This window comes from Solanum lycopersicum, chromosome 1, assembly GCF_036512215.1.
Source record: "Solanum lycopersicum chromosome 1, SLM_r2.1".
NCBI lineage: Eukaryota > Viridiplantae > Streptophyta > Magnoliopsida > Solanales > Solanaceae > Solanum > Solanum lycopersicum.
This window is the reverse complement of record NC_090800.1, coordinates 49,447,489-49,459,396: the sequence shown is the minus strand read 5'-3', so window position 1 is coordinate 49,459,396 and position 11,908 is coordinate 49,447,489. Positions and strand designations below refer to the sequence as shown.

Genomic DNA, 11,908 nt, shown 5'->3' with positions numbered 1-11,908 from the left:
TACCACTGAATCTTCAGACTTTTTCCTTATGAATTTTTCTAATTTTTTTCTTCTTCTTCTGCACAAAGTTTCTTCGTGTACTTTAATGTCGTTGAGTGGTTTGCTGACACCAACCTTTTGTATATCAATACACTAGTAATTAAGATCATTATATCCTCGAAGGACATATTTCAAATCAAACATTGAATATTCGAGGGGAATGGTTTTCTTAAGGGATACAGTGCATTTAGTGGACTTGATCTTTTTCCATTCTGATTTTTCCAAATTCTGGTATGTTCTACAGATTTTAATTTTTTGACAACTTTATATTTCTGCAAAGTTTCTGGTAATCAGCATTATTATTTTTAAACATAGATTGGCAACAACATTAAGGAAATTATTTTTTATTTATTTTAATTTGTGCTTGTGGTGGAGACAAAAACCTTTGTGATTCTATACTCCTATTAAGTTTGCAACATTAGTTTATTGCTTACTAAGTCTGTATCGATTTTTATTTATCAGAAATAACAAATAACAACGTGACAGTGTCTGCTATTATACCAACCCGAACTATTGTACTACCAGTAGAGAAATCGAGAAATTTCTGTGGTGTGAATTTGAAAGGATGGCAGCAATGTGTATTTTTCTATATCAACACTCTTGGTCTGTAATAATTAACCAACGAAGAAACTTCAGTGTCTGCTGGTGAAATGTCAGGCAGAGAAATATTTATGATTATTGACGCATGAAAATAGACAAAATTTATATGTAAGGGCTACGTTTTGAGTGCTTTATAGGATCACTTATAAAATATCTATAGTGCAATGACAACTTCGAAATAATTGTGCGACGCAATTGAGAAGAAATATAAGACAGAAAATGCATACCTGAAAAAGTTTGTGGCCACAACGTGTTTAGAACATAAAATTCTTGATAGTAAAACTGTTAGATCACAAGTGTAAGAACTTCAACTTATTTTCCATGATCTGATTACTGAGGATATGGTAGTAAATGAAGCTTTTCAAGTGAGAGACTAAAAGCAACACAAGAGTTGTAAATACTCCTATTGAATGTCCTTTAAGGATAGAGTCTACGACATGCATCAACCATGATAGACTAATCGAATCTAATAAAAATAACCCTTGAAGAATGGGGAGGATCAAAGAATCAAAATGATCATAATAAAGGGACAATGTGCTCTTGAAGAGATTGTGACATAACACTTCATGAAACCTCATGATAAGGGTACGTATCTAAAAATAATGAAGTGATGAGATCTCAATAAGTTACGTCGTATTGTAAATCGAAACAAAATGATTTATCGTTGACGATATCTTTGATACAATAGCGTGCAATATTGTAAAAGATTATGATGATATAAATTCTATGACTCTTAAATCATGTTGGTGTAAGAATAATTATCAAATAAAAGTGGAATGATGCATCTTGGTAAGCTTAAAACTTATTTGGCTTGCAATCTATGCACTAGAAGATATCATACATTTAATATGGATGTTATCATTTGACAAATTTGATATATGAAAATGCCCGATGTTTTCAAAATTTAAAATATATACAAGTTTTTGGAAAACTTGTTTATAATCCTCATAAGGATTAAATATATTAAAATACACAAAGAATATACAAGTATTATTATGCAAGTTGATGACTAGAATTGAAACTCTCGAAGAGTTTTCAAAAGGCAATACATTATCTGCTTAAAAAGTTGAAGTAAGGAACTTGTAGAAATCTTTGATCCTAAAGGGAAAATTTATAAAAGAGATAGAAGAAAACATATTTTGTCAATGTTTTTTTTTTACATTTATGAGCTCCCAAAAATGGTGATATCGACATGCAATAGTTTGTTTAAGTAATATTATGATTCGTTTATTCACCAAGTCTCTACCAACTACAACTTTCAAGTAGATTATGCAAAAGCTTGGAAAACAAAGATTCAAGTCTATGGATTTATGTTCTCATTATAGGTAGTCAATACGTGATGTACTCTTTTTTCTCCATAAGGTTTGGTCCTATTAGGTTTTCTTTGTAAAGATTTTAATGAGGCATCCATAATGCGTATTATTCGATATATGTACTCTTTTTTCTTCACTAGATTTCCCCCACTGAGTTTTATCTAGTAAGATTATAATGAAGCACATAATCTATTGACATTCAAGGGAGAGTGTTATAAAATATTTGTATTACAGTGAATGTCTAATTATGTAGAGTCCTTTTAGGATACGATTAGGAATCCTACTTGAGGACCCAAAGGTTTTCCCTATAAATAAATGGGGTTTTCCTTCATTGTAAATAAGATCTGTAAATTCTAAATATCCCTCAAGATGAATAAGAAGTTTTCTCTCTTCTCCCTATTTTGATCTTCTTCTAAATTTATATAGTTTCATAATTATGATCAAATTTTCAATCAATATTGAACATAGATAAATATTGTTGAATTTTTTTGAAAAGATATTTTTTTCATTTGTACATATTTATTTGTTTTTGGGATATAATCTTTGCTATTTCCATTTTTTATTATTATTATAAAACTCTAAAGATTTGAAAAATTCAAATTCAAATAAAATAAATACGTAAATTAAGAAAAGAAAATTTTGTTACTAGTTACTTTTTTTGGAAGTGTCTAAATCTTTAACTGTTACTTCTTTAAAAAAAATGATATACTGTTGTTACTTTTACTTTTAATTTTATAAAATAATATTCTCTCTGTTCTGTGTTATTTGTTATTGTTTCTATTTTTAGAGTCAAATTATAAAATTTTTGATTAACACTTTAAGATGTATTTTTTCATTATATTAATATGCAAAAAATTGCAATTTATAGTAATTTTCATATAGTTTTAGAATATCTAATTTTTTTGTTTAAAATATCAAATTAATATGATCTAATTTAATTTTAAAAATTAGTCAATTGATTTTCAGAAAACAGAACATGACAACCAATACCGGACGGAGAGAGTATGTAAAATAATATATACGATATAATGTATAAATAATAATATAAAACATGTATAAAATAAAATTTGATTATATAAAAATAAAAGCAATACAATACTTGAATGAAAGTTAACCAAACTTATGAGATATGTTAATTAATTATACTGATAAATATGTATGTATGTAGGAATATTTTTGGTTTTTTTTTTAAAAAAAAAAATCTCCTTCTGCTTCTATTTTTAAAAAAAACAGAAACTTTTAGCTTTTTTCAAATAACACAAAAATTATTTCTGCTTCTATTTAAAAATAATTTTAAGAATTCGCCAAACACTTATTTTTTCAAAATAAGTGTTTTTTTCTAAAACAAAAAAAAACACTTCTAGCATCGCAACAATAATGCCAAATAAGCCGTAAGAGAATTAAAAAATGACTTTCGAGATTTTTAGCACTAACACAAAATAAATGGAAAGTTGAGAAAGTAGAAAGAAAAGAAAAGGACAAAAAGGTAGATGAATCCTTGCCCAATGAAATATGTCAATACTCCCTCCGTTTAATTTTTTTTTTTAAAAAAAAGTATGATTTTTTTCTTTTTTTAAATAATATTTAAATTTTAATTTTTTATGTAATATATATATAAGATATATATATAAAAAAGTTAGAGGTATTTTTATAAATTTAACATAATATTATTTTAAGACCATAAAATTCAACAATTATCTTTATTTATTTAAAATTCATGTCAAATCAAATCAAACCATCTTTCTAAAAGAGTATCATTTTTTTCTCTTATATACAACAGTTATGATATATAATAATAGAGATATATATTGAAAATGTCCAAACACATACATATCTCATTTAACTGTCCGTAAATTTTCTTTTGACATTCTATTGAAATCATGTTTCATTTTAACCTTTCTATTTTATTTTCAATGTACCATTTAAATACAAAATGTTGGCGGAAGAGATTAATGAAATTATTCACCTTTTAAAATGCGCGAGGAATTCTTTCTTACATTAATATTCGATATTCTTATCATTTGAAACCTTCTACGTACCTACTCATTTATTTCTCCATCTTCTCTTCAACCCCATTTTCTCCATCATGTGTTTTACTTTTCAATTTATTTTCTTCATCTACCTCATTTTCCATATCTCTCTCTAAGCAAAGATGATATTCTTCAAATTTTAATTTAATATTATCAATTCTTTTTAATCTAAAAGTGTAAACTATGAATTATATTCTACGCTATAAAAGACTAAATAAAATATTACAATAAGAAAGGTCAAATTGAGGAGAAAAAAATCATATAAAAAATTTTGAATTATAATTAGCCGAATGATGTCAAATATTAATTTGTTGATGCCACATAAATTTGAAAGGATGGAGGATGTATCCTCATAGTAGCATAGACTAAATTTTATATTAACTTGTATCGCTAATCAATCTACAATAATTTTGTAATCAATTATAGCTAATTAATTGATATCCTTATATAACATAAAGATGATAACTTGATTTATACAAAGTAAATACAAAGCAATTTGAATGACATAAAGAAATGAAATACATGACGTTATTTAAATGAATTTTTTAACCCTTTTAATGTTAGTCTAACATATGCTAAACATATATACAGGGTACAACTTTTTGTGATCAAATGATACATGCTAAATAGAGTTTCGAGGCAAATTAAAGAGGTTGTAAGTGTTTGGTCATTAAAAACTGTTGTATTTGCAAATCCTCATAACCACAAAATAAAAAATATTATTATTTTTCAAATGAGATAGAGATTTCCTTGGCGATACAAGTGAGACTACACATAGAAAGTCACAAACATATCATTTCTTCAAGTATAATTCAAAATGCATTTTGAGAAAATACAAGATGGCACATGAAATTCTGAAGAAATTGCCCGAAGATGTGATTATTTATATACTTTTAAGGCTTCCGGTAAAATCACTTATTCTATTTACGTGCATCTCTAAAACTTGGTACATTCTCATTCGATCCTCTACATTCATCAACCTCCATCTCAACAACAGTAAAACTGCTAAAGAAGAATTCATTATCTTCAAGCGCTCTTTACAAGTAGATCCTTTTCAACATAAAACTACATTGTCTTTTCTTTTTGGTGATGATCTTAAACCTGTTATACCAGATCTAGATGTGCCATATTTGGAATCCACTTTTGTTAACGATTATGACCAATTTATTGGACCTTGTCATGGCTTAGTAGCTTTGATTAGTATGATGAACACCGTATTATTTAATCCAGCTACTAGAAATTATAGGTTGCTACCGCGTTTCCCTAGTGATTCTCCACAAGGTTTTCGATGTTCCATGATGGTGTTGGGTTTGGATTTGACTCAATTGCAAATGACTACAAGGTAGTTAGGATTTCTAAAGTTTATAATGATCCTCCTTATAGGGACCCATATTCAAGTGAGCAAAAAGTTGAGGTATATGATATGATCACTGATTTCTGGAGAGAATTAGACAATATTGATCAAGATATGCCTAGAATTTATTGGGCGCCTTCTTCTATGGTGTTTTACAAGAGTGCTTGTTATTGGCTTGCAATTGGATCCAAAGACAAAATGATAATTCTCTATTTTGATATGGGTACAGAGATTTTTAACACTATTAATCTGCCTCATACTTGTAATTCCTACAATGGACCACACTATGGTTTAGTGGTCTTAAGAGACTCGATAACAATGCTTCGTTACCCTAATCCAAATCCGGAATATGATCCAGCACAAGATTTAATGCAAATCTGGATGATGAAAGAGTATGGGGTATATGATTCTTGGATGAAGATATACACAGTTAGACCTCTTCTTATTGAATCTCCGTTACTGATTTGGAAGGATTGTGTGATGCTTTGCGAAAGCAGAGAGGGTTCTTTAATTTCCTATGATCTAAAGTTGGATAAAATCCAAGAATTCAATTTACAGGGTTGTCCGACAAGTATGAGAGCAATATGTTACAAAGAAAGCATGATACAAATTCCATGTGAAAGCAAGGATAATGCACAAGTTCAATATTTCTAGACAAGCTACAACTCTTCCAATTTAAAATGAATATAACTAGTGCATATGTCCCTACTTTGAAGGATTGTTAAATATATTTATTTTATTAATGCATCTATGGTGTTCATGGTTTGGTTTGGATTGATTATTGTTAAAATCAACCAATTTAATCAGTTTTTGAATTTCTAAAACCAAATAAAAAAATAACGGTCGGTTTGTTTAATGTTGATTTGACTCGATTTTCTCATTTTTTTCGATCTGAAAGTAGTATTTTTTGACGACATATACATATCGGTAGAAACAAACACTTAACATATGAATAATTCACAAAAAAGCTATGACACGAACAAAGTGATTCATACAATGTACCAAGTTCCTGTTGAGTCCATCCCATATTTTGTTCAACTTTTGCTATTCAATTGCTACAGGTAATTGTTAAAAAGGATTAATAGTTAGACTTGAAAATAAAAGATTTGGTGGTTGACAAATTCGTAAGATTTGCAACCTTTTTTGACTTTGCTATATTTACCTATGTCATTAGTGACATAGACATGATTTCTCCTTTTGTAAATAGAGCATTGTTGTTCATTTGTAGAACACACCAAGTTAGAGAGAAAAAATCCATTCTGAGAGCAAAACGAGGTATTCCATAGACTATACAAGAGAATAGTTTGTGAAGAAAAATAAAGTGTGAGCGATATTTTAGTAAGGTGAAAATCAAAAGAGTGTTGTTCCTTTTGAGTGTGTAGTAGTCACTTTAAGTATTCTATTCGTGACTACACAGTGTAAAATTCTTTACTATAGTGATATCAGTTGTTACTCTTGGCCCGTGTTTTTTCCCCTATTAAGAAGGATTTCCGCGTAAAATTCTTGGTGTCATTATTTTTTAATTTAATTTTCATTTCTTTTACCATATATATTTTTGGGTTTGTCCGCATTAAACCAACAAACTGGTATCAGAGCCAAGGTTTTATCTGAGTATGCTTTGTGCTTGCAGCACAATCTGAACTACCACATCAGAAAAATTTTACTTTGATTTGCGATAATAATATTTTTTGGGGAAAATGATGGAAGTCTACACAAGTAGAATGGTTACCTTGAATGGTGTTAATTATGTCATTTGGAAAGAAAAAATGGAAGATCTGCTTTATGTTAAGAATTTTTACAAACCAGTATTTACCATTGTAAATCCTGATAATAAAACAGATGAAGAGTGGAATCTGTTGCACAAACATGTTTGTGGATTCATTAGGCAATGAGTTGATGATAATGTGTTGAGCCATATTTCTGGGAAAACATATGCTCAAATTCTGCTACGGATGGTGTGATGTCTAGCAATTTTCGCCAAGAGTAGTGTTTTGAACTAAGAGATGAGAAAAAAGACTCAAGTTTCTTCTTCGTCGGATGTCCTGATAACTGGACCAAAGGGGAGAAATAAAACTCGTGATTTTTCAGTATAGAAAACAAAAAGGAGAAAATCCAAAGGCAGACTCAAGATATTGAGTGCTATCATTGTGGCATGAAAGGGCACACAAAGAAGTTCTGCAGGAAGTTGAAGAGGGAGAACAAAAATAAAGAAAAACCTAAAGAAGATGGCAATGAAAATTGTCAAGCCACCGCCACCATCGAAGATCTTGTTACCGCTCTTGATGCAGACATGATAAATATTATTTGTGATGAGTCAAGCTGGGTTGTGGACACTGGTATCGCATCTCATGTGACATCACAAAAGGAATTTTTTCTCTTCCTATACTCCTGGTTATTTTGGAACCTTTAGTATAGGTAATAAGACCGCTTCTACGGTGGTTGGTATTGGTACAATTTATTTGAAAACTAGTGTTGGAACTAAACTAGTTTTGAATAATATGAAACCATGCTCCTGATGTTCGTCTGCACCTAATTTTTGTTGGTGTTTTAGATAATGAAGGATATGTTAGTACCAACACTGATAGAAAATAGAAACTCATTAAGGGTTCCATGGTTGTGGCTCATGGTTACAAACGTTGTGGTCTATACTGGACTACGACCTCTGCTTGTGTTTATATGATGAATGCGATTGAGAGCGATAACTCATCAACGTTATAGCACAAGAGACTTAGCTACATCAGCGAGAAAGAACTTAATGTTCTAGCCAAGAAGAAATTTTTGTCAAATTTCAAAAGTGCTAAATTAGAATAGTGTGAGCACTGCTTGGCTGGTAAACAAAATAGAGTTTCCTTTAAATCCTACCCTCCTTCGAGAAAGATAGAGTTGTTTGAGTTGGTGCACTCTGATTTATGTGGTCCAATGAAGCCAAAGACATTGGGTGGTGCACTCTACTTTGTCACTTTCATTAATGATTGCTGGAGAAAACTTTGGGTCTATGTCTTGAAGACTAAAGACCAAGTGTTAGGTGTCTTCAGGTAGTTTTAGGCTTCAGTTGAAAGAGTAACTGGAAAGAAACTGAAATGTATTCGTATTGACAATGGTGGTGAATATTGTGAATCATTTGACGAATACTGCAAGCATCAAGGTATTGAGCACCAAAAGACTCCTCCCAAGACTCCTCAGCTTAATTGTTTGGCTGAGACGATGAACATGACCTTGATGGAAAGATTTAGATATTTTCTTTCTGAAGCAAAACTGCCTAACTCATTTTGGGGTGAGGCATTATTTACCGCTGCACATGTTATTAATTTATCTCCTACTGCTGCTTTGCAAAGTGATGTACTAATTAGTGTTTCATATGAAAAGGATGTTTCCTATGATCATTTGAGAGTATTTGGTTGCAAAGCTTTTGTACATGTGCCAAAAGATGAGAGGTCAAAGTTAGATGCCAAGACAAGGCAATGCATGTTTATTGGATATGGCCTTGATGGATTTGGTTACATGCTATATGATTCAATTGAAAGAAACTTGTGAGAAGCCGTGATATTATTTTAATGGAGAATCAAAAAATTGAAGATATTGATAAAAGCGAAGAAGGTAGAATCTTCAAGTTTTGATGGTATAGTTCATTATGATGAAGTTCCTCACACAAGTGTGCATGATGTTGTTGGGCTTGATAATCATGGTGACGCCTAGAATCATGTATCAAATCAACACGTTGATGTTGATAATAACAGTGATATTGTTATTGATGATCCTGCTACTCATGAAGTTGTGGACGAATCAAATATTTCGGTTCGGAGGTCCACAAGACAGCGGTTTCCTTCCTATCATTATTCATCCAATGATGATGTGTTACTCACTGACGGTGGAGAACCTGAATGTTATGAGGAGGCCATGGAAGATGAGCACAAGGATCAACAAATTGAAGCCATGCAAGATGAGATAAATTCTCTGCATGAGAATCACACTTATGAGTTGGTAAAATCTCCTAAGGGCTTGAGAGCTTTGAAGAACAAGTGGGTGTTCAAATTTAAAGTTGAAGAACACAAATTGAAGCCCAAGTACAAAGCTAGATTGGTTGATAAGGGATTTTGGTCAAAGGAAGGGTATTAACTTTGACGAAATATTTTCTCCTGTTGTGAATATATCCTCGATTCACACAGTTATAGGTTTGGCTGCTAGTCTTAATTTAGAAATTGAGCAGATGGATGTGAACATGACTTTCTTTCACGGTAACCTAGAAGAAAAGATTTATATGGAACAACCTGAGGGCTTTGAAGTAGAAGGTAAATAAAATTTTGTGTGCAAACTCAAAAAGAGTCTTTATGGCCTAAAACAAGCTCCTAGCCAGTGGTATAAAAAGTTTGAATCTGATATGGGGGAGCAAGGTTATAAGAAGACTTCTTCAGATCATTGTGTATTTGTACAAAAATTTTCTGACAATGATTCCATCATCCTTTTGTTGTATGTGGATGATATGTTGATTGTGGGCAAGAATACTTTCAAGATTGACGAGTTGAAGAAAGAGTTGTGTAAGTCTTTTTGTATGAAAGACTTGGGTCATGCCAAACAAATTTGGGCATGAGAATTACTCGTCTTAGAGATGAAATAAAGATTTATTTATCCCAGAAAAAGTACATTGAACGTGTATTAGAGCGCTTCAATATGAAGAATGCTAAGCCTATTACCACACCTCTTGCTGGTCATACGAAGTTGAGCAAGAAGATGTGTTCTACATCTAGGGAGGAAAAAGAGAACATGGCCAAAGTTCAATATTCTTCCATCGTTGGAAGTCTAATGTATGCAATGGTGTGCACTAGACCTGATATAACTCACGTAGTTGGTGTTGTGAGCAGATATCTCGAAAATCCATGAAAAGAGAACTGGAAAAGTTGTGAAGTGGATACTTAGGTATCTTAGAGGAAGCTCAGATGAATGCTTGTGTTTTGGAGCATCAAATCTAATCTTTAAGGTCTATACAGATGCTGATATGACATGTAACCTTGATAATATAAAATCCATTACTGGATATTTGTTTACTTTTTCAGAGGGAGCTATATCATGACACTCAAAGTTGCAGAAGTATGTTGCACTATCTACAACTGAAGCTGAGTATATTGCGGCTACTGAAGCAGGCAAGGAGATGATATGACTTGAGCGATTTCTTCAAGAGATTTGTTTGAATAAGATGAAGTATATTGTCTATTGTGACAGCCAGAGTGCAATAGACTTGAGTAAGAATTCCATGTACCATACAAGAACAAAGTACATTGACGTAAAATATCACTAGATTCATGAGGAAGTGGAGAGTGAATATTTCGCGTCAAAAAGATTCACACAAGTGAAAATCTTGCAGATATGCTGACCAACACAATACGAAAGACAAGTTCAAATTATGCAAAGAACTTGTGGGTATGAGCTCTCTCTAAAGAAGATGAAGATACCTCCTTCCAGTGAATGGGACTGGAGGAGGAGATTTGTTGAGTCCATCACATATTTTGGTCAACTTTTGTTATTCAATTGCTACAAGTAATTGTTAAAAATTAATAGTAATTAGAGTTGAAAGTAAAAGATTAAGTGTTTGGCAAATTGGTAAGATTTTCAATCCTTTTTTGACTTTATTATATTTACCTATGTCATTAGTGACATAGACATGATTTTCTCCTTCTACAAATAGAGCATTCTTGCTCATTTGCATAACACACCAAGTTAGAGAAGAAAAAACTATTTTGAGAGCAAAGTGGACATTCCATAAACTATACAGAAAAATAGTTTGTGAAGAAAAATATAGTGTGGGCGATATTTTAGTAAGGTGGAAACCAAAAGAGAGTTGTTCCTTTGAGTTTGTAGTAATCACTTTGAGTATTGTATTCATGATTACATAGTGTTAAATTCCTTACTATAGTTATATCAGTTGCTCCTCTTGGCCCGTGGTTTTTTCCTTATTTAAAAGGGTTTCCACGTAAAATTTTTGGTATCATTATTTTCCCATTTTATTTTCATTAATTTTACCATATATATTTTTGTGTTAGTCCGCATTTTGAAACTAAAAAACTCATTGTCAATAGTATAAAGTTGGGAAGTTCACATATGAGTGGTCTGATCTTTAAGAATTAAGGAAAATCATTCTTAAGCAATGTGAGATGAAAGGAGAGTGTCACATTGGTTTGTTTCAGAGTAAACACATTCTTATTCGTCTGACCCTACAGGAGGATTTCGTTAACCTTATCTCTAAGCAAGCTTTCTATATCACGTGTAAGGATGGGTACTCGTATCTGATGCGGACTCGGATATATGACTCGAGATTTAGGGTTTATGAAGAAACATCAATGTCCATGACATGGATATACTTTCCTAACCTATTACCTACTTTCTTTGTCAATGAATGTCTTTTCTCCCTAGCATCGACAACTGAAAAACCTATCCATCTTGATCAAGCAACTATAAGCAAGACAAGACCTAGTTGTGCACGCGTGAAGGTGTTGGTAGATCTTAAAGGTGATTTCCTAAAGCTGTGCAAATGAACATAGAAAATGTGCAGACAAGGATGTAAGTTCTACTATGGTTGC

At 31.6% G+C, this 11,908-nt stretch overlaps 1 protein-coding gene across 1 annotated transcript; it reads left to right on the top strand.

Annotated features, from left to right (window-relative positions):
* Positions 1-4,821: 4,821 nt before the first annotated feature.
* Positions 4,822-5,990, top strand: SLF5 (S-locus F-box protein type-5). The gene has a single exon (NM_001302892.1). The coding sequence runs from the start codon at positions 4,822-4,824 to the stop codon at positions 5,326-5,328; it is 507 nt and encodes a 168-aa protein (NP_001289821.1). The 3' UTR covers positions 5,329-5,990.
* Positions 5,991-11,908: the final 5,918 nt, after the last annotated feature.

Coding starts and splice junctions, on each gene's coding strand:
- SLF5 (NM_001302892.1), top strand. CDS start 4,822: ATGGCACATGAAATTCTGAAGAAATTGCCCGAAGATGTGATTATTTAT.